At 38.5% G+C, this 25,855-nt stretch overlaps 5 protein-coding genes across 6 annotated transcripts in view; 3 read left to right on the top strand and 2 right to left on the bottom strand.

The window, feature by feature from the left end:
• Positions 1-258: 258 nt before the first annotated feature.
• On the bottom strand, positions 259-2,200 carry LOC128862577 (splicing factor C9orf78). The gene is made up of 4 exons (XM_054101295.1): positions 1,939-2,200; positions 1,765-1,879; positions 1,207-1,705; positions 259-1,122 (listed from the first exon to the last, which is right to left on the bottom strand). The coding sequence occupies exons 1-4, from the start codon at positions 2,091-2,093 to the stop codon at positions 956-958; spliced, it is 936 nt and encodes a 311-aa protein (XP_053957270.1). The 5' UTR covers positions 2,094-2,200; the 3' UTR covers positions 259-955.
• A 69-nt stretch (positions 2,201-2,269) lies between these two features.
• On the top strand, positions 2,270-3,196 carry LOC128862578 (50S ribosomal protein L7/L12). Of its 2 annotated transcripts, none has more exons than XM_054101296.1 (2): positions 2,270-2,349; positions 2,416-3,196. In XM_054101296.1, exon 2 carries the CDS (start codon positions 2,446-2,448, stop codon positions 2,995-2,997), a length of 552 nt encoding a protein of 183 aa, XP_053957271.1. In that variant the 5' UTR covers positions 2,270-2,349; positions 2,416-2,445; the 3' UTR covers positions 2,998-3,196. The 2 variants fall into 2 exon arrangements, with proteins under 2 accessions (XP_053957271.1, XP_053957272.1); XM_054101297.1 differs by having other exon boundaries at positions 2,319-2,342.
• Positions 3,197-4,086: 890 nt separating this feature from the next.
• On the top strand, positions 4,087-19,457 carry LOC128862576 (uncharacterized). Its single transcript, XM_054101294.1, has 4 exons — positions 4,087-4,668; positions 18,284-18,442; positions 18,522-18,609; positions 18,670-19,457. The coding sequence occupies exons 1-4, from the start codon at positions 4,485-4,487 to the stop codon at positions 19,454-19,456; spliced, it is 1,218 nt and encodes a 405-aa protein (XP_053957269.1). The 5' UTR covers positions 4,087-4,484; the 3' UTR covers position 19,457.
• Positions 19,391-23,150, bottom strand: LOC128862575 (valine--tRNA ligase). The gene is made up of 7 exons (XM_054101293.1): positions 22,992-23,150; positions 22,499-22,938; positions 21,172-22,437; positions 20,661-21,110; positions 20,092-20,548; positions 19,831-20,015; positions 19,391-19,770 (listed from the first exon to the last, which is right to left on the bottom strand). Exons 1-7 carry the CDS (start codon positions 23,095-23,097, stop codon positions 19,720-19,722), a joined length of 2,955 nt encoding a protein of 984 aa, XP_053957268.1. The 5' UTR covers positions 23,098-23,150; the 3' UTR covers positions 19,391-19,719.
• Positions 23,151-25,604: 2,454 nt separating this feature from the next.
• The window catches only part of LOC128862574 (protein boule), a 52,622-nt gene continuing 52,371 nt past the window's right edge, over positions 25,605-25,855 (top strand). Inside the window, exon 1 of the mRNA XM_054101288.1 lies at positions 25,605-25,822. The gene's annotated coding sequence lies outside the window, so the exon portion shown is untranslated. The remainder of the gene's footprint in view (positions 25,823-25,855) is intronic.

Genomic DNA, 25,855 nt, shown 5'->3' with positions numbered 1-25,855 from the left:
TAGTTTCTCAAAAGTAACAGATTCAGGGCATTAAGTTAAACAGCAACAAAAACAACAATACATGAAATAACTACAGCTTTATAGCAAGTCTACTGTTACTGTAAGAAATTAATACTGTATAATTTTTTTAATATCAAATTTTCCTTTGACAGTAGTTGATTTCACACACTCAAACAATCCTACCAATGCACAATTAACACAGACAACACAATACTTAAATGCAAAATAACTTTTGGAAATAGCAGCAACTTCGGTAAAATTAGCAACTTTTTGAAATGACGATCTCATTTATTGAGTTACAATTTGCATCGAACAATATTACATTGGATAGAAGAAGTTATGATAGTATTAAAATTGAAAAATAACGACATTCTCCAAGTGGATGTAAAAATTATACCAGTACTGCCTGCTTCAGCACTAGGAGATAGAAGTCCCTCGATTTGTTTTGGTTTTAGGGTAGAAATTTCAACGCAGATTTATTAAAGATGTACTATATATCTACTTTGGAACAATAATCTGTTCACAGAGGAGATAAAGAGTTTCTTATTGGCCACAGGCGGTTTGAATGATCTCAGGAATAAGTTTCCGACTATTAAAATACAATTTGGAACCTATTTATTTTAATATGACCTTATTTTATTATAAATAGCACAAAGTCTAAATGCATTAATAAAATGCATATCCAATAAAAACATATTTATTACATTGTGGCGTCAACTACCCAAGATTCTTCTATAGATAAGTTCCACGCACGGAGATCCGTACGATTTAAGAAAGATATTTTCTACTCGCATATGATTAAACGAGTTCAGCAGGTTTTAGAGCCGATTTTGTAGATGATATACGGTATTGTAGAGTTGCCTGGAAATCTCATTAATACCTTGCCCATGGATCACTGCTATTTTCCATTTAATTTGTTAGTTTTTTTTCAAGCTACTCTATAAATTTAATTTCTTTAATAACGGCGAAATTGTTTCTTAAATTTGTCATAATGATAGTCATCTGTTGCACGCTTAACACCATTCACCACGTTGGCTTGATGATTCGGCTGTTGTTGCTGTTGGGCATTTTGCGCAACATAATCGCGCTTGCGACGTTTTTGCTCGTTATCTTCAATGTTAACTGAAATAAAAAAAGAGAAATGAAGCGAGCAGTTCTTGTCAAATATAAAATTAACTACAAAACTCTTCCTCTTTTTTTACTTACAGCGATTGTGTTGCATGAAATTCACTGCCATATTTGTCGGCACAAATTGTGACGGGCCATCTTTCTTGTTCTTTTGATCCTGCAGTAGCTTCTGTTTGGCGTCCTCAGTCGACTCAATATTTTTAATTTTCGCCTCAATGCCTAAATCTACTTCCGGGATACCGTTTAACATTTGATTGGACAACATTTCTTCCGAACGATTAGAGGAGGAGTGTCGCAAGTGGTCAGGCAACGCTAACAAAGCAGCCTCTTCAGGTGTCAGGTACTTATTTGGATCGCCTTCCTCATTATCGGCAGTTGCTTTAGATAAACCTTTCCTTTTCTGCAATTCCTGTTCAATATACTTCATCATTTCTTCATCTTCATCGCGTTTATTGGTTTCTGCAGAGAATTGTGTGCCAATGCCTACATCGTAGGCGTCTTCCGGCTCCTTCAGCTTTCCCGACTTCAAAGCCTGCATATTCACTAAGCCGCCAATTTTTACGTTAAATGGATCTTTCTGTAAAGTTATAACAATGTTGTTTATTAACACTAATTTTTAAGTTTTTCTTAACTTACAATAGCGATTTCTTCTTCCGGCGCCAGCTTCTTGCCCAATGCCAAGCCAATTACACTTACACCATGGGGTCGCTGGCGTAATTTTTGTCGTACCTTTATTTCTCCAAGTACAGCGCTATAACGTGACAATAAAATATGCAATGGAGTTTATAACTAGCAAATTTCGAAACTTACATTTCATCCTCTTGTTTTTCCTCATCAGAATATGAAGCCCTCCTCTGTCGAATGTTCTTCCGTGGCTTCTTTTTAAATGCAATTTTTCCACCGCCCTCTTCCGAGTCTGATTGAGTGTCCGATTTCTCCAACTTCACCTCCACTTCTTCAGACATACTTTATGTTTAATTTAAAGCTGATTAGCGTCAATTTCAATGAATACTACACAACTATTTATTCTACTGAATCCACTTTTCTGGCATCTAAAAAATTCCACCATTTGTTTTGTTAACTCATTTGTGCTGTATTAGTTCGCAATGGTATAAAAGCGTTTATTTTGAATGGATCATTGAAAAGAAGAGGCAGTAGCGCATTTGACAATTTACATCGCAGCTGATTATTTTTGACGGCTGGTCACATAACAGGCACGTTGTAAGAACAAACGAATTTTTATAAAAGCAATATCTTGTATTAATAATAAACCGATTTTTATTGCAGTTAATATACGATTTGGGAAAAACTTCCATCATGAACTTCAGCCGTCTCGCCATGCGTCAATTCGCTCGCCACACTGGTCGTGTACGTATGTATTCTGCAGTAACAGCGCCTGCTGCTACTAGCGGCGCTGAAAAATTAGTACCACCACCCCCGGAAAGTGAAGCAAAACCACCAAATCCAAAATTGGACAACATTGTTAGCAGTATAGCAGCATTGAACTTACTGGAGGTTTCTGAACTCAGTGCATTGCTCAAAAAGAAATTAAATTTACCTGAAACATCGTTCGTACCACAATTTGCTGCTGGACCAGCACGAGCAGCCGGGGGAGAAGAGGAGGAAGAAGAAGCAGCACCAAAAAAAGTACAGACTGAATTCAAAGTCAAATTACTGAAGTTCGACGAAAAGCAAAAAGTGGCGCTGATCAAGGAGGTAAAGAATCTTTTGGAAGGCATGAATTTGGTGCAAGCCAAGAAATTCGTTGAAAGTGCACCGACTATTGTCAAAGAAGGCATACCAAAAGAAGAGGCAGAAAAACTGAAGGAAGCATTTAGCAAAGTTGGTGCAATCATTGAAATTGAGTAAAATAAATATAGCTAGGTAGATGCAGCTGCTCCTGCTGCATTAGTTGCAGCGTTCCCTAATTTTAAATACAAATCTATGTAGTTGTATACATTTTTATGTACCCTTAAAGAAGTTCAATATTTTATTTGCAGTTTTATCTGTTATTTCTATATTGGATTATGTCATGGAAGCAATTAAAATATGGCCCGATATGAAATTATGTAAATTTTATTTTTTTACAAATGGCTTTATAATTAAGGCAAGTACTACGCTTTTTGCAAATTTACTAATGGAGAATGGGGGAAAAATAACATGTAGTATACGCAACTCGATATATTTAGTACCTTAAAATGTTCATGTACAAAAAATCCAATGTATTTTATCTGGCAGTGGTAGCCAATTGAGTTCTTGCAGGACTACCATTCGCTTGGTATTGGTTTGGATGTCATCATGAAATGAAAGAATTAAGGTCACTCCCACGCCCGTCAGTTTTGTGTTACTAGAACGACCTGGACTTATGTATATGTACATATATCCGGCGTCACACAAGAATAAAAATTTCTCAGTTTTGGCAGGATATGACAAAGCTCCGAGTGTACTTCTATCTCGAAGAAATCGTCGGAGATGGTATAAAATAGTCTTTGGATACCAAAACATTCAAGCGGAATAATTACTACTTCTTTTATTATAAACGAGATTTTAAATCTGGAAAGAAAAATGGTGAATACCAAACAAATTTATTTTAGTAATTTATATTAACTTTCTTTTTTTAATCAACATTCTTTTTTCTGTCCATTCTATGAGTCTCAGTAAAATGTTATAATGAGCTTGTCATACCTTAATGATATAGCAAGTGAATTTAAAACCGTTACACAAATACGAATTTACTTTTTATGCGTAAAATGGGATATATATGCATATGCAAGTATGTATGTATGACGCTTGGGGTCCGAAGAATATTCGTAGACACTGAATATATGCATATGTACATACATACATACCAATATAAATGTGCGTAATCATCACGATCATGTTAAAAGCAAAATACCAACAAAAAATCGTGTTGAACTATATTCACATATTTAACTGATTAATCGCGGTCATTTTCTGGCAACAAAGTAGCAGCAGCTTGCCATCAAGTTACTCACTTACACACTCTGGCAATCGAAAGAGAGCATGCATGATCAATTCCAATTAACACCTTCAGCAGAAGCAAAAGAGGTTTAGATGGAACTACTAAATGCAGAACCATATTCCAGCTGTCGGCCGATATCTAGTGGTTCAACGCAGAAAATCGGCATTTACTTTCGTAAATTCTTGCAGAGCGCACATTTCGTAACGGCGCTGATTGCTTGTGAAGTGAAGTTATATTTGTGGTTGTAAGGGATATAAAGGAAACTGTGGAAAAAGGGTTAAAGTGCAGAGATATAAGGCCAAAACGCTTAAACTAAATAAAAGAAAATTTGAAGACAAAATTTTTGGAAAGTAAATTTAAATAAAAAACAAAAATGACTTCAATCACCTTAATCGCCGGTTTGTTAACGCTTGGCATTGTCGGTTATGTGATATGTAAGGATATTGATGAGTATCCAACAGTATTATCATTTCGAAATTCATTAGAAGCACCTATCGCATCAATGACCACCACCACTGACATGCTTCAAAATCATTCACATTCGAGATCTCGTAGATGTGAGTATATGTACGCGAGTGCTGACGAAATCATCCAAAAATCCAATTCGTTCAACTCATCGACAATGTGTTATTCATATGGACGAAAACTAAATACATACTTACATTAATACATATGTATGCTTATCTATGTTTAACCAATAATTCCGAGTCGTTTGAGAACACTTGGGGTATTTAAAGAATTGTTAAGAACGCTAGTGGATTGCATTTAACGGCTTCCGGTTAAATACACTGTTACAACAAACCATAATCTATCGTAAAGTGCTAACTAAACCAAACAAGTTTGCCCTATTTCATATGTTTTTCAGGCCAACATATACATAATTATAGCAATTATCATCCTGATAGAATTATACTTTTCTAAAGGGTGTTTTTTTAGAGGTTAGGTTTTCAAGATGAAATAAAACGTATATAATTTAATGTTATGGCCAAGAATTTAGCTTTATTAATATATAAAGATAAAGGTTTGCCATTATGTTTTAAAAATTATTTCGGGCAAGTGGCCGCCGCGACTGGCTCGAATAAATTCCAGCCGAGAGGCCCAATTTTCGACCACTTTTTGCAGAAATGGGGCCGTATGTCAGCAATAACGCGCCGAATATTCTCTTCCAAGACGTCTATCGTCTCGGGCTTATCTGCGTAGACAAGCGACTTCACATAGCCCCACAAGAAATAGTCCAGCGGTGTTATATCGCACGATCTTGGAGGCCACGCCACAGGTCCACGGCGCGAGATAATGCGCTCACCAAAAGTTTCCTTCAATAAATCGATTGTTGCGTTGGCTGTATGGCATGTAGCGCCGTCTTGTTAGAACTAAAGGTCGTCCACATCAACATCGTCCAATTCAGGCACGAAAAAGTCATTAATCATGGCTCTATAGCGCTCTCCATTGACTGTAACATTATGGCCGGCTTCATTTTTAAAGAAATATGGACCAATGATTCCCTCTGCCCATAGAGCACACCAAACAGTGACTTTTTGAGGATGTTACGGAGTCTCAGCAATGGCTTGTGGATTATGTTCACCCCAAATGCGACAATTTTGCTTATTGACATACCCATTCAACCAAAAGTGAGCTTCATCGCTGAACAAAATTTTCTTGTGAAAATCGGGATCTGTGGGCATCTCGTTTGGGTAATAAATTTGCACGATTTGCAAACGTTGTTCAGGTGTAAATCTATTCATTATGAAATGGCAAACCAAACTGAGCATAAATCAAGTGACAGCTGTCAAAAAGACCATCTACGAATAAAGTAGTGCCAACTTGAAAACCTAACCTCTAAAAAAAACACCCTGTACAATGGCATAATATAATTTTTGTACATGGGGATATATGCAGTGGTCATCACGAATTTAGCACTCTATGCTAAGACAAAATTCTCTCTACAGTTCTTTCTCTTAGCATACTAAACGATTACAAACATTTTTCTTGGAAAGTTGTTTACTAAGTAGAGAGCAAGTATCGCAATTAACGGTGTTTGATATATTCCTACCTTCGTCATAAAACTCACTTAGATGTTAGTAGTACCAGTTAAAGCTGGGCCCGAATTTAGCTCAGATAAGAAAACTTATTTTCACGTTATTCAATTTAGCTGACTTTTTGGTAAGTGTTAACGTTAGATTACTTCTATAAGCAGAGATAAAAAACAACAAACTCATGGCGAAATAACGCTGGTGTTATGAAGCGCAGCTACAGCTTACTCAGAATTTAAATCATCTGGAAGCACAATTCTCTAAATATCGAAGCATTTGCGACTTTCTAAAGATGTACAGGACACAGAATATGTTTCAGAAATATGGTAACGCAGAAAAAGAGCAACGACCAGCGCGCAAAACAACACCCCTAGAGAAGATGAACCAGCTCATACACACAGAGCCCCATTCGCAGGCCCATTTAACAGCTCCAGCGCTAACCAGAGTGCAATGTCATCCATATATTATATTTCCTAAAACATTTAGTAGACGATTCAATAGAAAAAAAATTACCTCAGTGCATAGCGCAAGGCGAACCACTTGTTTCCAAAAATAATCAAAAATGCAGACTTTTGTACGCCAAAGAGACATATCCAAGTTTTTGGAAAATACATAATTTTCTGAGGTAATGAATCTAAACTCTGTCGTTTGAGATCCAACTGAAAAGGATCTTTGGCGTCCACCGAACAAATTTCATCTTACAAGCAAAACTCCATAAAGTGCATGCATAGATATACATATATACAGTGCTGTGCGATGAAATGGAACATCCCTTTACAAAAACTTTGAAGCATTTAAAAAATGATTAATTTAAAAAAACATATAATATATAGAAATTGTACTAATTAATTAAAACTTTTAAGTTCTAAGGTCTTAGTTTTTTTAATTTTTAAGCAGTTCTAATATGTTCATATAATGATTGTATGTAACGGCATAGAGAAATTGAGAGAGATATACGAGGTGTGTTCAAAAAGTATCGTGAATTTTGTGTTTTTTCAAAAATTATTTATTAATATCTATTTTGATAACTTCGCGCAAATTGCGCATAACTTGTAGATAATATTCCTTATTGACCGTTTTACCCTGTGGCAAGAACTCATGATACACAACGCCCCTGCAATCGAAGAAAACGGTAAGCAAAACTTTTACATTCGACCGAACTTGGCGTACTTTTTTCGGTCTTGGTTCGTGCGGCAGCTTCCATTGAGATGATTGAGCTTTGGTTTCCACGTCATAACCATAAACCCACGATTCGTCACCAGTTATGACTCTCTGGAGCAAATTTGGGTCGTCGCAGGTAGAGTCCAACATCTCATTAGCAATGTTCATGCGATGCTGCTTTTGGTCGAAATTGAGCAGTTTTGGTATGAATTTTGCGGCGACCCATCTCATGCCCAAATCATTGAAAAAAATCGAATGGCACGAGCCAATCGATATGTCTAGGTCCTCAACTTCTCTAACGGTGATTCGACGATTGGCCAATACCGTTTTCTTCACTTCATCACTTTTTTCATCTGTTGTTGAAGTACTCGGACGTCCGGCACGCTTTTCATCGTTCACATTTTCTCGGCCTTTTGAGAACATTTTGTACCACCGATAAACGTTGCTTTGGTCCAAAGTAGCTTCTCCGTATGACACAGTCAATGTTTTTTGATCCATCTTTTTGAATAGGTGAAAATCGAAGACGAGCCGAAACACGTGCAAGCAAAGCAGCTGCCAACAATTAACTGAACATTCAGAATGGCCGAACTCGTCGGCATGTGTGAGAGACATGAGTACCAACATCACACCACAAAAAAATTCAAAATTCGAATATACCTAACCTGCGAAAATTCAAAATTCGCGATACTTTTGAACACACCTCGTAGACATACATACTTATATAATCCTAAATGTTCAGAATGAGAGGAAACGATTAGCTATTCTGTGTGTCCGTGCGCTCATGCGCACTATAACTCGAACAAATACAATATAAAAAAAATTGAATGAAATCTGGCACACTTATTACTCTTTGTCCAAGGTAGTTTGGTATTGAGATAGAGCGTAATCTGTCAATAACCACGATCTTCTCATATGACGGCAATTTTCATAAAAAGACAAAATTGTGATATGTTTTTTATAAATGAAATATCGGCAGAGCAGTCATATTGCGGGTGATTATAAAGTACAGCTAGTTAATGGAATTTATAATACAGTGAAAAACATCAACAAGGCTACGACTCTACCATATTTTATCGCACATTACTGTATTTATTGTAAATACAAGCAAAATAAAGTTCTCGGTACGCCAGGTGGTAGGAATTAGTACGAAGTTGTTTGCTCCAATTTACAACCAAACAGCCAAAAGCAAAAACCAGTAACAAATAAATACAAAGTAGCCTCAAGCGAAACTTGTACAGTTCAAAAAAAAATATTTATTTTCATAAATCATAAGTAAAACAAACGGTTCAAAAAAGTTATTCCATATTTTATTACTACAGTGATATCAATCAAGAACAAAATAATTAAACTCAAATTTTTAATTCAATTACATTTTAAATGAGGTTTTTAATTTTTGCATGTAATTCAACGTCAAAGTGAAACTCGTACATTATATAAAAGTAAAATTAATGTAATTATTAATATTTCGTGTGCATTCCTTTGTTTCTGATAACCATTTGTTATCTTTGGCATACTTTTAACAAGTTTTCACAAAAGCTGGGCTCAATTTTTTGCCATTTCTCCTGAAGGACCCTCTTCATGTCATCTTTTGAACTTACGCTATGCTGACGAACTTTCCCAACGAGAAGGCTCCACTAGTTCTCAATGGGGTTTAAATCTGGACTCTGGGCTTGTGTATCTATGACATGCACACTATTATATAGCAACCACGATCACACATTATACGCTTTATGCTTCGGGCCATTGCCCTGATAAAAATGCAAATCTTCGCCTAGACCAAGTTTTTCTTTAAAAAGTGCCAATTTTTCTTCTAAAATGTTCAAATACACAGCCCAATTCATAATACCCTCAATAAAATGCAATTCTCCTGGCCCAGATACAGAAAATGAACGTCACACCATTACTGACCCGCTACCGTGCTTTGCTGTATCGGCTTCGTAGTTTTGGCAAGTAACGCTTCATTTGATCTTCCCCATGCATAGGGTCTGCCATCTGAACAAAGAGGTTGAACTTGCTTCCATCAGTGAATAGCACGTTCTGCCAAAATGAGAAATCTTTTGATTGATGTTTCTTGAAAATCGCAGCCTTGCTTTACGATTACGTTCGTTGATATGGGGTTTATGCCTTGCTCTTTTGCCGTTGATATCAGCCTTATTGAGTATATTTCTAATTAATTGTCGGTGGACAACATTTTTTCCCCAAATAATTTGCCGCGATTGTTGCGAATTGCGGTGCACTAAAAAATGAATCCTTTTGACTTATCGTAGAATATATTGTACATCACTCGTTATTTGAAACTTTTAATCTATTTTTAAGAGGATAGAACTCTTTGTACCGTTTTATGATGTACTGTATATTTCCCGAAGCGATTTTTGATTTTCGTAATGATGAATTACTAATTTTGCACTTCAACACGGGCAACTCTTTGTCTGCCCATTTCAATTTTTTATTATCCTTTATCAACAAATGACACAATATTCGACATGTGGCAAAGAAGTTTAATGTTTGGGACTTATTCCTCCACTTTAAAAATAAAAATAAAAATGAACTTACGTGTGTTTGCAGCCAATTTTGCCTGATAAAATAACACTGTACAGTTTGGCTTTTGTGTTGAAAATTGCCACTTGTTAAATAATGTCTCTTTATTTTAATAAATAAGGGAGCATTTCAAATTTTGCTCTTGCTGTTTAATGCACTAGCCAGTATACTATATTAATTAAATAAAACCCATTAGTTTTTATTGCATTGGAAGTCCCCCTATTTAATGTAAAACCAATATCTAGGTGGATGGACGACTTTCGCTTGGAGGTACTGTAATTATACTCGTACATATAAGTACATATAGCTTTATTTGGAATATATAGTACACCCGATACTCTTTTTACACGGCTTTTTTCTACACGATTTTGGAAGTAGGTACACGGTTTACTAATACATTTTTGTATACGAAATTTTCGTACTTCCACGAATCTAAAAACAAAAAAAATTATTTCTTAAACAAAATATTATTCTTAAAAGAATGTCTTAGTAAGTAAAAATGCTTCGTGTCAGATTAAGTAAAGATACGTACATACAAATATTCCTGCAAAAACGATGCAATGAGTGCATTTTATAATTAATCAAGTCCGCCTGCGCGTAAAAATTTTAACGTAATCTTGTGGTCGCGTGTAGCTGAATAACAAGCTCTGTACAAGGTGGCCGCCCACGCGGAAAAGAGTTTTACGCAAAAATACTCTCAATGTGAGCCGGAGTAGGACTGATGAGTTATTTTTTTGAATGATAGAGATCTTTATTTGACCTTCACGCGCTCCTTTGCTTGTTTGTTTGTATACTACATTTGTCTAGTGCTCAAGTGCCAAATATGATTGACGTACGACGGAATTTACAACAGAAATATTTTGAATAAACCCCGCCAGATGGGCTGGAGACATCTGACATGACCACCGACGATAGCGTTTTTGGTCCAGTCCATAATGAACATGCTCACTTGTTATCAAGTAGCGATAAATTTTGTAGTTCCTACTAATAGTTCTACTTATGGACTGAATTTTCACTGTACACTAATTTAAAATTTTTTAAAATAAAAAATTAATATTTTTTCTTTTATATATATTATATATTTATATATATGCATGTATTAGGTTGGTGAATAAGTTCGTAGCGTTTTTGCCGAAGACTTCCATTTAAAAAAAGAAAACAATATTTATATCAATAATTTAATCAATTATATATTCGCCGTTGCTGTTTACAACCTCTTCCCACCTCTCTACCAATTTGTTGATGCCGTTCCTCCAAAAATCGCCTGTTTTGGTGTCAAAGAAGCTATTGGGCCAGTTTTTAAGGACTCTTTGTTATCGAAGGTAACGCCCTTCATATGGTTTGACAGGAAGCGGGAAAGATGGTAATCGGTCGGTGTAAGGTCCGGAGAATACGGCGGATGCTGAAGAGCTCCCATTTGCTGCTTTGACGACGTGTGCAACATGGGACCTGGCGTTTTCGTCAGGTCCTTTCAGTCGAATATCATCATTCATGCGGTGTAGCTGGGCAATGTAGAGCTCCTTGTTGGCCGTGGCATGCTTTTCGAGCATTTTCGAGTGCACCATACCCTCCCATTCTTACCAAACATATCATGATCTTCTTTGGCTGAAGATTCGGCTTGACTCTCGGCTTTGGCATATTTTCTGCAGCCGCACACTCATTTCTTTGCTTCATATTGATGTGTAGGCACCATTTCTCATCTCCCGTGACGATTCGGTACAAAAAGCGCTACTTATGACCGCGTGTTGCTCGATAGCAGGCGAGATGCTAAAAAGCAATTTGAAGGCGACTTTCTTTGTTTTTTTTGTTAAGCTCGTGAGGCACCCAGGATCCCATTGAACGAAGGTGATTGAGAATCGTTTTATGATCGCTCACGATTAGTTTGGTGATCGTTCTTCTTCAAAAGTTCTACAGCGTCTTCAGACGACTTCCGCTGCGGGACGTGTCATCGACGTCAAAATCGCTATTTTTGAATTTTGAAAACCATTTCCGTGCTGTAGACTCGTCTATGATACCTTCTCCATACACGTCGCAAATGTCCTGGATTGCTTCGGCAGCTTTTTAACTTCAATGAAAAGCAAAGAAGAGCAGGTGTCGAATAATACGATTAACATAGCTTTGTAGAGCAGAAAGAGTTCTATCGAATGAATACTTAACATTTGCAAACAGTAAACAAATCGTTGTAAAATAAAAGAAATATAAAAACGCTATGAACTTATTTCCCAACCCTATATTTTAACTCAAGCCAGCTGGTGCAATATTCTTGACCTTTTGAAACCGCACTGCTTATAGTAAAGTTATTAGCCCGTTTTTGAGTGAACCATTTCAATATTTTCAAAAACCGAAGAAAAAAATCTTTCTTATGGTCCAATTATCCATTTTCAGTTTTATAAGTGTACATTTTTTAAACACAAACGTATGTAGCTATTGAAAATAAGAGTTAGCAACCCAATGTCTTGCTAAGGGAGACAATTTGTGAAAAGCAAATGAGAAAGCTGCTTACTGAGCAAACCTTATTGAATCATACCAAAAGAACCGACTTTCGGGCTCAGAAATCAAACCACATTGTTATACGTTCTTTGTTTCACTAAATTCCACCTAAGGATTTTCATAACCTCAAAAAACCGATATTCTGAACAATTAAGCCACATAACGACATTATGTCATTAAATCCAATTAACCAAATCCCATACAATTTTGACTCAATGATATCCCATCGTAATAAATTCATGAACCCAAATCTTTATAGCCCCCTAATCTTAATAAACACATAGCTGAGGACTTCTATGACCCCATGATCCTATAACCCATATATTAATCCACCAAAGATTAGATATTTTTCTCTACAAAATGTTTAGTGTTAGTGTTGATCTTGGCATAAAATGAAATCGTATTTAAATAATTTCAATTTTGATTTTTCCTAATTCTCAAAAGTACTTAAGGAACTCCGGCCCGGAACGACCCGGATTTAATATATATCCTGTCAAGGAATGCCACTCCAGCAGCACTCCGCATACATGTCTGGGAAATGTTTTTGCTGATACAACAACATTCCATCTATTTAAATATAATTAAATATCAGGTCAGTCCATAAGTTCGTGCGTATTTTACCCATAACTTCACTTTTGTACGATTTTTGCATACAAAAAATTATTCGCGGAATATAACTGAACAATTTATATTTTCTTTGATATATTGTGCATTCAACAAGTCATTTTAATCGCGGATAGAAGCGCGTGCTGGAAAAAAATAAAATGGAATCTTCAAACGCGTATAAGAGGCATATTTTGTATTTTTTTTATGAAAATGGTACAAATGCAACAATTGCTGCTGCAGAAATAAACACTGTTCACGAATACTGTGAGTGTAAGGACTGCGCAAAAGTAGTTTTCAAAATTCCGAATTGGTAACTGCGACGTGGAGGATGCCCCGCGCGCTGGTCGTCCTGAAGTCTTTAACTCCGACGCCTCGCTCGAACTCGTGGAAGCTGAGCCAAGTTTGACAGTCGATATGATAGCTCAGAGGTTAAATTCATCGCATGGATCAGTTCACAGGCACCTGGTTCACTTGGGAAAGGTTTCAAAGCTGCGAAATTGGGTTCCGCATAGACTTTCCGTCGCCATCCTTCAGAAGAGAGTGAATGTGTGTTCTCAGCTGCGGCAACGGTTTGAAAATGAAAATGTTTTGAACCGTATCGTTACTGGTGATGAAATATGACTCCTCTACAATAATCCTGTTCGCAAACGCCAATGGTTAGATAAAGATGAAACACCAGAACCGACCCCTAGAGATGGACTTCACCCCAAGAAGATGCTCCTATCTATTTGGTGGGATATGGCCGGTATTGTTTATTGTTGAACTTTTGGAACCAAGCCAGACGATAACTACTGATTATTATTCCCATCAGCTATCAAACCTGAATGAGGCACTTAACAAAAATCGACCGTCTTTAGTGAATAGACGCAAAGTTTTGTTTCACCACGACAACGCAAGGCCTCATACCGCAAGGCAAACATTAGGCAAGCTGAACGAGCTTAGATGGGAGCTAATGCCGCTTCCACCATACTCTCCGGATATTGTACCTTGTGATTATCACCTTTTCCGTGGACTTTAATCCCATATGAGTAACAAGAACTACCCCTCAAAAGAAGCTATAAAAAGGGATATCGAAGGACAAACAATTTTTTCAGCAGGGAATTAAAAATTTGCCTAAACGCTGGGAAGACATTGTAAATAATGAAGGAAATTATATTATTGAATAATAGATACTTTAAATATCTTTTTTATTAATTTTAAAATCACCTTTAAAAAACGCACGAACTCATGGACTGACCTGATAGTCTAAAAGTTTGTTTAATGCATGAAGACAATGATTAATCTTAACTAGTATCGCCGTGTTTGAAAATTCGGCCAATAACAATTGTCACTGCAAGTATGATAGTAGGTCTTATTCAATTTTAAAATGCCAATTTTTTTCCAAGCCCCGGTAGCGATCCATAAAAATTGTTTTAAGGTTTTGAAATTTCTGCTGATTAGTTATGAGAATTATTTTATGAGAAATTCCGTTGATTCGATATGAGATTTATGTTTGTATAGGCGGTGCAACGTGCCCTTTTTCAATACCTACCAGTTTTCAACATAAGACAGGTATTGGTAATTTGTGTAACTGTATCAAAGCAGGAGAAAAGCAATTTGGATATTTCAATTTATATGAGAGGTGCCACTTTCACTTTTCCAATACTTATCACTCTTTGTATACGTACCAGGTTTCAGTTCGCTAGCTTAAGTGATTTTCATATTTTGGTCCATATGTCAGATGCAACGCCCGCTAAATATCGGGGTTAACAGAGGATTACTTGTTGGTGTTGTTGTTGTTGTTTTAACAGCATAGTTAGCCCTGTCAGTGTAGGTATATCATCTGTCGTCTTCGTCTAGCTCATCTAGGGGTAGGCCCAGGAAACATGCTGTTTCGACGGGTTGGGTCCAGAGGGAGAGGGGGGTTAGATGAGTCTGATTAAGGGGGCATGTGAAGAGGTGGTTAGTGTCGTGCGGGGTACCTTCACATGCCGGACATGTGTTTGGTATGTCAGGGTCAATTCTGGATAAGTAGGAGTTTAACCTGCTACAATATCCAGAACGTAATTGTGCCAATGTTACACGAGTCTCACGGGGAAGCTGGAGCTCTTCATCTGCAATGGGTGGTGGTTGGACTCCGATTACGGCATTCACGGGACGGGAGTTCATGAAGGTGGTAACGGACTCCCGGTGAATGTCGTTTATTGACTGTCTGAATACTGTCCGGTCCAGTAGGTCTCGGTCAGTTTTGTCCTGGAGTTCGTCAGCGTAGTCGAGGAGGTGTCTCCTGACGTGCCTGGGAGGCGGCTCAGGCTCAAGCAGGTGTCTGCAGGGGTGAAACCTGCGGTAACACCCCAGCAGGAACTGCTTGCTGAGCAATTTGTTGTGCTCCGCGACTGGGAGCATTTGTGCCTCGTTGTGCAGGTGTTGTATGGGTGACATCAGGAGGCACCCGGTCGCTGTCCGAATGGCGGTATTCTGACATGTCTGAAGCTTTATCCACTGCGAATCACTAGTACCAGGCGACCAGACAGGCGCAGCATAGTTTAGAACCGGCCGGCCAATTGCCTTAAATGTCGAAAGCAACAGTTCTTTGCCCTTGCCCCAAGTGCTGCCGGCCAGCGATTTGAGGACCTTGTTGCGATTTTGGACTTTAGTGGCAATTGCGGTTGTATGCGCAGAGAAGGAGAGCTGTCAAAGGTTACACCCAAAATTTTGGGGTTATTCACAGTCGGAATTGGTGTGTCGTCGACTTTTACCTTAAGGGACAGCTCGACCTCCTTTGTCCAGGTGGTGAAAAGGGTCGCCGTGGACTTGGTGGGGGAAAGTTGGAGATTCCTCGCAGTGAAAAAGCGAGAAAGGTCGGTGAGGTAGTTGTTCACTTTGGAACACAGGCCATCGATGTCATTGCCCGACGCCATTATCGTGCAATCGTCAGCGTATGAGATCAGGGAAACTCCCGCTGGTGGTTGGGGGAGCTTCGAGATGTAGAAGTTAAAAAGCAAGGGTGAAAGGACACCACCCTGCGGTACGCCTTGCTTAATCTTCCTCTGCTTTGACATTTGATCTCGAAAAATCACTGACGAGTGCCGACCGCTCAGGTAGTTCGCGGACCACCTCTTCAGCCCTGGCGGGAGTGTCGACTGATAAATATCATCTAGTAGCGTGGAATGGCTGACTGTATCGAAAGCCTTCTTTAGGTCCAACGCTACTAGGACAGTCCTCTCGCAGGGGCGGTTTTGGTTAAGCCCGCGATTTATCTGGGCGTTTATGGCGGTGAGTGCCGTGGTGGTGCTGTGCACTCGTCGGAATCCGTGCTGATGTGGGGCTGGGGCCAGGTGGGTCGTGAAGAGTGGGAGTAGGAGGGATTCAAGTGTCTTCACTACTGGGGAAAGGAGAGTTATCGGCCGATAAGACTCCCCTTGGTTGGCGGGTTTCCCAGGTTTCAATAGTGGGACCACTCTCCCTGCTTTCCACTTGTCAGGGATGATGAGAGTGGCCAGAGACAAATTGAAGACCCTTGTGAGGTATCCTACTCCCAGGGGTCCCAGATGCTTCAGCATCAGCGCGTTAAGTCCGTCAGGGCCAATGGCTTTCGATGATTTCGACTTGTTGATGGCCCCCTGAACCTCATCACCGGAGAAAGTAAGTGGCGCACTGTCGTTCGTCAGTTTGTGCAGCCTTCTGGTAACACGACGTTTGGTTCTGTCGCCCGGAGGATGCAGTGTAAACAGCCGGCTAAAATAGCTCGCGCATGTCTTCGGGTTCGACGAAGTACAACCGTTGAAGGTGATAGCCACCTTGTCGTTGTGTTTCGTCGGGTTCGACAGGGACCTAACGGTGGACCAGAGCTTACTCACTCCGGAGGTGAGGTTACAAGTCTTCAGGTGCTCAACCCATTTAGTCCGCTTATGTTGATTTACCAGTTGCCGGATGTCCAAATTGAGATCCCTTATGCGGGGATCCCCGGGATCGGCCTGGCGTAGGTGGTCACGCTCGTTTGCTAAACTGGCTGCTTCTGCTGGGAAGTGAGGACGGATGTCCTTATAACATCCAGCTGGGATGAAGCGAGCAGCAGCAGCTGTGAGCACCTTGCGGAATGCGCGTTCGCCGACGCGCACATCAGTGGGGATGGGAAGAGCGGCGAAGGTGTCCTCGGTGAATTCCGTGAAGCCGGCCCAATTAGCTTTTATAAAGTTAAAATAGGACCGGTGATTCGCGGAAACGAAATCGGCAGGTCTCTCGATCGAGACGATAATGGGCAAGTGGTCTGATGCAAGCGATAGCATAGGTCGCCACGTTATGCTATTTATCAGACCCACGCTAGCTATTGTTAGGTCAGGCGAGCTGCTACAATTGCCCACTACCCTGGTGGGGGCGTCGTCGTTCACTGTGCTGAATGTCGAGTCGTCTATCTGCTCTGCCAATTGCTGTCCCCTACGATCATTTGGCAGGCTTGAATGCCAAAGATCGTGATGCGCATTAAAGTCACCTACAACCAATCGGTTTTCACCTCTGATGAGCGCACCTATATCAGGGTGATATCCTGCCGGGCAGCAGGTGACAGGGGGTATGTATATATTAAAAATTTCGAGCTCGGAATCGCCTGACCGGACAGCTATGCCTTGACATTCTAAGGTGCTGTCCCTGGGGTCGATTCCTTCATCGATAAGACGATACTGCACAGTGTGGTGGACTATAAACGCTAGGCCACCACCGTTGTCTCGCTCGCGATCGTGTCTGTGCACGTTATAGCCATCCCTGGTGATCAGAGATGACCTAGCGTGCAACTTTGTTTCTTGGACCGCAGCTATCGTATATCAGAGGATTACTCTCTTAATTCGGTGTATGTCTCATTGAAATCGGGCGAACAGTGCACTCAAAAAAGGGTTTTAAATAGTTTGGTGTGTTTTATCATTATGCTATATCTTTGGTCATATCCGCAAGCAAGATGATAAAAATCGTATACTATTATGCATACATCGTAGACGAGGGCTGAGGTTCAGCACGCTAGACAGGGGCAGTCACGCCATCTTGGCACATTTGCGTTAGTTAAAACGTCGAAGTGACGGCCGGTGACTATATCATACCGCCAGGGCCTTGTGAACTGCTGCAACAACAACAAAAACGAATACATGCGCGCATATCTTACTGTAAAGTATTGGTTTACTGGGTATTCATACATTTCTTAATTACATAAAAATCTGTATGAAACTGAATTTATTGCTTTGAAAATCCAAAATTGCATAAGCCACAGTTTGTCTTATCAAAAACGTGCAAATATATGGTTAACATTTCCGACAATTCTCACAAGACTCCGATTATTTGCGCAGGTGATTTCTAACAAGTGCACTGCCTTCCATTGCAGGGTTTCCATTTTACACGATTGGACGTTTTGCTAATGATGTCTGCACGGGAGCTAATCTGTTGGCCGGCACGTGCGTGGTTCGTGGCGAATGTAGTGATAATGGCGGAGTGGCAGCTGGTAGCTGCAATTCGGTTACTACTCAAGCTGTTTGTTGCATATGTGAGTAGCTAAATACGTCTACTATTTAAAAAGAGACATCTTTTCACTAAATGCTTGCGCTTCTAATTACTTACTATAGACCAAAAAGGTTGCGGTTCCAGCACAAGCTACAACAATACCTATTTCTATAACTCAGGTTACCCAGGCACTTACAGCGGTGGCGGACGGTAAGTATTAAAGTCAAATAACTTTAATATTTATCAATACTTACATAAGTTTCCTTACAGCTGCTCAATTGTTGTCTCACCATGCGATGCGAATATCTGCCAGCTCCGCATTGATTTCCTGTCGTTGTCTATTGCTCCACCGAGTGGTGATGGTTTCTGTCTAACGGATACCCTTACTATTACCGGTGGCGCTTCGCGTGTTCCCACGATTTGTGGTGAAAATAGTGGACAACATGTTTACGTCGATTTTAATGGCGAATCTCCAATTACAATTTCAGTGGCTACATCTTCTGACTACACATTCAATCGGCAATGGCAACTACAAATCGCTCAAATTGCTTGTGCATCTGCAACACAAGGACCCTCTGGTTGCCTGCAATACTACATGGACACAAGCGGAACAGTATCAAGTTTCAACTATGACTCTGCCGCCAATTCTCTAACAAACTCAATTGGTGTTCCAGGCACCCGACAAATCGCCAATCAGCAGTATGGCATTTGCGTACGCATGGGCGCAGGCATGTGCTCAATTACGTGGAGTCAAGTGAGCTCAGATTCATACTCATTTACGCTAACTAATGATGTAGCCGTTGTGGATCCATCGCTGCTCGGCACAGCGACTGTACAAAGTCAAGAATGCACAACTGATTTTATTATCATACCAAATCCAACACAGAATAGTGCCTCATTGGCTAGCGATCGTTTTTGTGGACTGGGGTTGGTGGACACAACGAGTTCGACTAAACCATTTGTTCTTTATACAGTGACGAACGAAAATGAGGACTTGGACATGTCAAATCGAGGCTTTTATTTGTCGTATTCGCAGAATGCGTGTCCTGTAGTCTAGCGCTAATTTGATTTTCTACGCTTTAAGGTGTACATTTAAGTAGATGACAGTATAATACATTAAACTTTTCTAAGAATAAATGCAAATAAATATGGATAGTGATAAGCTGTTCCACAATTTCTTACTTGGCTCACTGAAAACATTAAAATCTTCAATATTTACTACATAAATCCAATTTCATTAAACTCAGTATATATTAAGCTAACAACAACAAATTTAACTTAACAAAACGTTACTAGTTTTTAATTTTGACAATGCACCATTCAACTGCCCAAATTTGTTATATTTTTTATTTCTAATTCTAGTTGCTGAATCTGTACAGAAGAAGATAGATTTTTTTAATAATATTTCCATTTGAATACAAATGAACCAACCTTTTGGTTATGACGTTTTTGCACTTCTTCACTGGCCGCACGCTGGAAGCCTACCTCAATGATTCTCATGCGATAGCGGTCCAATTCCGCTTGAAGGCGTTCTAGTTTCTTTTGATTCAAGGTACTAACTGGCAATTGCTTCTGTTCTTGACGCGTTTGCTCGTAAATTGTATTGACTTGTAAACCTAAGCGTTGAAAATTTTAAATGAAATTATATCAAAATGAATTCTTTGTTACTTCATCTTTAAGTATTATTATTACCGAAGGAGCAGTAATGTTTCGCCGTTGAGAAGAATTGGAAGTTCTGCATACGCTGTTTCAGTTCAGTTGGAGCTAAGTATTCAACAAACACCTCTTTAGTTAATGTGAGTGCACTCATTTCCTTCAAATGTAACTCCAGTTGAGCAGCAGTTGTCCTCTCCGCCGCAAATATGTAAACACATGGTTCATGTTTTTTCGATATCTTATTTTGGCTTTTCAGTTGTCGAACGGCTTGGCAAACAGTCAATATCATATCTATCTCCGCTTCAATATCTGCGTCAAAGTATTTACTTATTTGCAGGGTAATACCGCGTGGCAAATATTGCAGCAACTCCTCGGCAATGAAAGGCGTAAAAACAGACATCGACTGGAGACCCCAACTAAGGCAAGTCGCCAGTGTTGCACAATTTATGTAACCATTTGCCGTGCCTTCATTAATAGCCGGTTTCGTGGTTTCCTGTGAGAAGCAAATTATATTTTTTCATTCAACTAAGAATTTGGTTATTTAATTCAAGAATACAAAACTAAAAATAAATTTAAAAAAATAAATAAGTAAACAAAATGCTTACCAGATAAACGTCGCAAAAGTTATTATAAAAAAATTGCTTTAGTACTGAAGTGGCCATATGAAGCTCATATTGATCGATACTTTGTGCAACTGTTGTTAAAGTGTCAGCTAATCGACTGAGTATCCAACGATCCCATTTACCTAGCGGACAATTTTCCAAGCTTTCAATTTCCGACAGAGATAAGTTCAGCTTTTCAGCAGCATTGCAAGTGTATCGTGTTGCCTGCCAAATTTTATTGAGAAATAGTTTGTTTGTATAACACTCGGCCACATCAAAATTGATAAAATGATTTTGTATATTATGGCAGCAAAGGGTAAAACGAAGTGCGTCTGTGCCGCACTGTTGTATGCCTTTTGGAAACATTTTTTGCAAGCCTTTGAAAGATTTCTTCAATTCCTCCTTGTTAAGTAGCCCAGCATCATGTGATACCTGCAGTTCTGTTTCAAGAGCCTGAAACAAGAGCAGACTACAAATCTAAATTCAATATTTAAAAATAACTCAATAATTCTACCTCTAAGCTGGCGCCTTGAATCACTTGTTGTGGCGTAACCACATTGCCAACACTTTTAGACATTTTTCGGCCATGCGCATCGCAAACGATTCCATTTAAAATAACCTTTTTAAATGGCGCCTCACCTGTTAATTTTACTCCGAGCATTACCATTCGAGCCACCCAGAAAAATAGAATGTCATGCCCGGTCGCCATTAAATCTAATGGATAGCGTGTCTTGTACTCAGTCGAGGGCCAATTAAATACAGAGAAGGGAAGTAACGATGAGGAAAACCATGTGTCCAAAACATCCGGATCTCGTTCAATACTACACATTTCCGCTTTGAGTAACAGCTTAGCTGACTTCGTGGCTTCTTCTTCACTTAACGCTGCTATCCAACAGGTGTTGCCTTCAACATCCTTTGCAAAGTAAGCGGGAATTTGATGTCCCCACCATAGCTGCCGGGAAATACACCAATCATGACAAGATTCGAGCCAACGGAACCAATCAATTTCGAAATTCTCTGGTTTAATCTTCATTCGACCACTGCGCACTTCCGACATAGCGGCATCCGCCAAAGGTCTACAGTGTAAAAACCATTGTGGTCGTAACATATATTCGACTACATCTTTTGTACGTGAGCAAATTGGCAACACCATAGAGTGAGGTTTTGTAGCTTCGAGGAGCTGCAGATTCGACAGTGAATCCAGAATTCGCTCCCGTGCCTCGAATCTTGGCAAACACTTAAATTCTTCAAACTCATCCGTAATTGTGCCTTGTTCTGTAAATACTTGTATCGGCTCTAACAGATGAAGTTGAGATATTTCGAAATCAGTACGATCGTGAGCTGGAGTGATTTTCACTGCACCAGTGCCAAAGTCTTGATCAACCATTACATCGAAAATCAAAGGAATGGGTTCCTTACGAAAAGGATGATTCAGAAGTACTTGGTCTTGGTTGCGATATTTGCTGTACCTCGGGTCTTGAGGATGCACAGCAACAGCCACATCGCCCAGCAAAGTTTCTGGGCGTGTTGTGGAAACTATTATTTCTTCATCTGAATCACATAAACGATATTTAATATCATACATTCGTCCGAATTCCACACTCTTCTCATGACCAGGAATAGCCAATTTAGTGGGTCCCTTTAACTCCATTAAATCTACTTCGATGTCAGAAATAGCCGATTCTAAAGCGCATGACCAATTCACCAGTGATTTTCGACGTCGAATCAGACCTTCTTCAAATAGCCGTATAAATGCCGTATTGACCGCACGCGATTGCCTCTGTAGGAATATATTCTACAATTTGCACGAATGGTATCTAAAAAAATTCAATCAAATTCACCTCGTCCATAGTAAAATATTCACTATCCCAATCGAGAGTGCATCCTAGCTTTTGAAGATCGTCAATGATGCTATCACCCTTTTTTCGCTTCCACTTCCACACTTCAAGCAGAAATGGAATTCGGCCAAGTTGATGTCGTGTAATGCCACGTTCTTTTAACAAATTTTTCTCCACAATCACTTGCGTTGCAATGCCTGCGTGATCTGTGCCTGGTATCCATTCAACCTCATAACCTAGTTGTCGATGCTGCCGGCATATAACATCTTGCACAATCGCATTTAGCGCGTGGCCTAAATGTAGGTTCCCGGTTACATTCGGTGGTGGTAGAAGCATGCGAAATGCTCCATGTTTTCCACCAACAAGTTTCTGGGGCTTTCGATGTACATATTTATTTTTTTCTACAGCTCTCGGATCATAGCCTGGCGCCAAGGGTGGGACCGCTAAACTTAAACTTTTTTAATTAATTCATTAATGAAAATTTCACCGATACTACCTGCGATTGTATGCTTATGGCAGAATGAGATCCGATGTTCATAACTGTTTCCCAATAAAAGCAATCCTCTGCAAGTAACACGAGAAATTTTTATATTTGATTGCATTTTCCAATCTCAAATGCAAAATACAAAAAAACGAACAATTGAAGTGTGTAAATCAGCTGACATACAGGGTATATCACAGATATGTAATCATTAAAAAAACGCTTACCAATGAATTAAGGTGCAACAAACACTATTAGGTCATAGTTCTATATTCTAAAAACTAAAACAACATAATAATAATGACATAAGAAATTATTAGTAAGCCATCTAACAACGCATTGAACTAATAAGGTAAATGGAATAACAAAGAATTCATAACATATATTTTAATAATATAACTGAATATATAACTTAAATCGTATATGAGGAGGATGGTGTAGCGTCAAACTGATGCGAACGGCACGCGAGAATTTATGTGTAATTGTGCCTTTACGTCATTTTTTTAACCAAAACTTCAGCTTCATCCTTTAAGTCTATCTTTATTTCTTTAAAGTGAAGTGGTTTGTGCTGTATTTAAAAACTCAGTATTTATCGTCAACTTTATTAGACTTAACTTAAATTAACTTGAGAAATTGGGAACGACTTCCCAACCCATCATTATTTTGGTTTTGTACCTTCCATTACATTGGTTTAATAATTTGCTTCTAATAACGCCACATTAAATAAATTATTTTTAGAAATAATTTATGCACACATTAATTTTTTAAAGTTAAAAAATCGAAGATATGACCAGCTGGATTCTTTCTACACTCTCAATTTATTAAAGGGGTGATTTAGCCAAGACTTATAGTAAAGGTACTCTAGACGTAAACTGAACTTAAGTTACGTAAGGGCTAGAAGATGTTGGTACTACAAACCTTAGCTGACACAGTTCTACAGCTGAAATTTAAGAATCTAAAATCTACAGCCTCTAAAATATTATGTTAAGTTTTAACTAACCGCTTACCCATCTTTTCCATGACTGTCGGTCTAGCACTATCACCACAGCAGCATTCCGCAAACATTTATGGGGAATGTCTATCATGCTACACAATAACAACAACAGTTTCACATATAACGGGTTGGGTTACGTAATTTAATAATACGTTCATATATAAGTAGATGATCTATTTTTTAGTACATCACTAAAAATCCGTAATTAAAAAGCGCGATTTCCCATACAAAATTTCTCTCCCAAAATCTGAGATTATAAATAATCATGGGATGCCGGCAAAGAAAACAGGTCTGTAAACATAATTCTAATAAAATTTTTGTTAAATATTATTAATTATGGATTCATTTTACAGAAAAAAACGTGTGACCATAAACGGTTTCTCCTCTTATTACTTATTATAAAATGTGGTATCGAATATCGCATGCGCATTGCCGCCATAATTTTTTGCAACCTCAGTAAACGTCGCATACGGATTTCCTCCAACTGTTTATTATTAGCAGCCAATTGCGCAATTAAATTATCTATTCCTACTCCTTGTATTTTCTTCAATCGTTAATAATAATTAACCAAAAACACCGAAATATTCCACCAAAATAATTTCTATGAAGGAATATCTCTCAAAGCAGTATTGTCAGCTGATTGTAAATTTTGCAGGTAATCTGCCATATGTGAACGGCTAGACTAATTTGGTGCTTTTACAGGTGATTAATGCATATGTGAACGTATTATAAGTCTCCACTAGCTGAGATTTTATAAGACTCAAGAGTTTTTTCTACAATTGGACATGATTTCTTCATTCCTTTGGTTTTCTTGTGGTAAACTTTTTAATATGAAAGTACACAGTCTTTTTCAAAGAATTTATTTTCAGCGATAAATAAATACGAATTTACCGATTTGTTAAAGATTGGACACTTTTGAAATGTAGTACATTCAATTTGATTTACTAATGGATTATGAAATTATATAATATGGGGTGTTCTGAAATCCCCGCGGAATAGATTTCGCTTCGATTGGGACTCCCAAGTCGTAATCTGAAAAGCGTTCATCAATCTTTTCAAGTAAAAAGATCTTAATTGAGTACAAATGCTTTTCAATTAGTCAAAAATTAGTCGATTTAAAGTTGCAACCCTTGTTTAGGTTTGTGCCATAGTTGTAACTGTTAAACAATTGTTGGGCAGATTACTCAAACATTTTAATAAAATGAAGAAGTAGTTTACGGCCTCTATGATATCGTATATGGAAACATTCGATTCGATAATCTCGTGAATGAACATAATTTTATATTATAACGACCATACCAGGGATGCAACTCTTAGTTATCGATTAGTTCTGTGTGCAGTAGGATAGAAACGCCAAAGGAAAAGATAAACAAAAATGAGCGTCGATAAGGAAAGATGTAATAATAATAATAATAATTAATAAGGGTTTCGGATTTCTGCCAAATGCTTAATAGTGACGACAAATTATGTAATTATATTTAAGTACTGAGTTTCGTTGCAAATCATGTATTTAACTTTCGTCTATACTCTAGTTACTGCGGTACAATTGGGTAGTAGTAATCGAACTATTTTCTTACTTTGCAAATCTGGTAAGAGTGGCATCACACCTTTAGTTAAACGTCGAAAATAAAGAAACTGCAAAAAGGTAAAGCAGAAGGCAAAAGCGTACGATACGAGATGATAACATAACTTGCTGCTCCAATTATAATTAATTGTGATTTTTCGGAAGAAAAAAATTTAGCATCCTAGGATTTATTGAAGATATTTTCGAAAAACGCTTGTCAGCTGTACAATTTAGTAATTTTCCAACAATAGCGGGGACGAACAATAATAATACATACAGAATTTGATGGTAAGTGGTCACATGGAAGATATTGTTGATTTG

The sequence above is a fragment of the Anastrepha ludens genome, chromosome 4 (genome assembly GCF_028408465.1).
Source record: "Anastrepha ludens isolate Willacy chromosome 4, idAnaLude1.1, whole genome shotgun sequence".
NCBI lineage: Eukaryota > Metazoa > Arthropoda > Insecta > Diptera > Tephritidae > Anastrepha > Anastrepha ludens.
This window is presented reverse-complemented; position numbering and strand designations above follow the sequence as displayed.

Excerpts from the sequence above, each read along its gene's own strand:
- LOC128862577 (XM_054101295.1), bottom strand. The coding sequence starts at position 2,093 with ATGTCTGAAGAAGTGGAGGTGAAGTTGGAGAAATCGGACACTCAATCA. Across the intron at positions 1,706-1,764 it reads CGGAAGAAGAAATCGCTATT|AAAGATCCATTTAACGTAAA; the intron begins GTAAGTTAAGAA and ends ATAACTTTACAG. Across the intron at positions 1,123-1,206 it reads TTTCATGCAACACAATCGCT|TTAACATTGAAGATAACGAG; the intron begins GTAAGTAAAAAA and ends TTTTTATTTCAG.
- LOC128862578 (XM_054101296.1), top strand. The coding sequence starts at position 2,446 with ATGAACTTCAGCCGTCTCGCCATGCGTCAATTCGCTCGCCACACTGGT.
- LOC128862576 (XM_054101294.1), top strand. The coding sequence starts at position 4,485 with ATGACTTCAATCACCTTAATCGCCGGTTTGTTAACGCTTGGCATTGTC. Across the intron at positions 4,669-18,283 it reads ACATTCGAGATCTCGTAGAT|GGTTTCCATTTTACACGATT; the intron begins GTGAGTATATGT and ends CTTCCATTGCAG. Across the intron at positions 18,610-18,669 it reads ACTTACAGCGGTGGCGGACG|CTGCTCAATTGTTGTCTCAC; the intron begins GTAAGTATTAAA and ends GTTTCCTTACAG.
- LOC128862575 (XM_054101293.1), bottom strand. The coding sequence starts at position 23,097 with ATGCAATCAAATATAAAAATTTCTCGTGTTACTTGCAGAGGATTGCTT. Across the intron at positions 20,016-20,091 it reads GAAACATTACTGCTCCTTCG|GTTTACAAGTCAATACAATT; the intron begins GTAATAATAATA and ends TTCAACGCTTAG. Across the intron at positions 19,771-19,830 it reads AAAAACGTCATAACCAAAAG|ATTCAGCAACTAGAATTAGA; the intron begins GTTGGTTCATTT and ends TCTTCTGTACAG.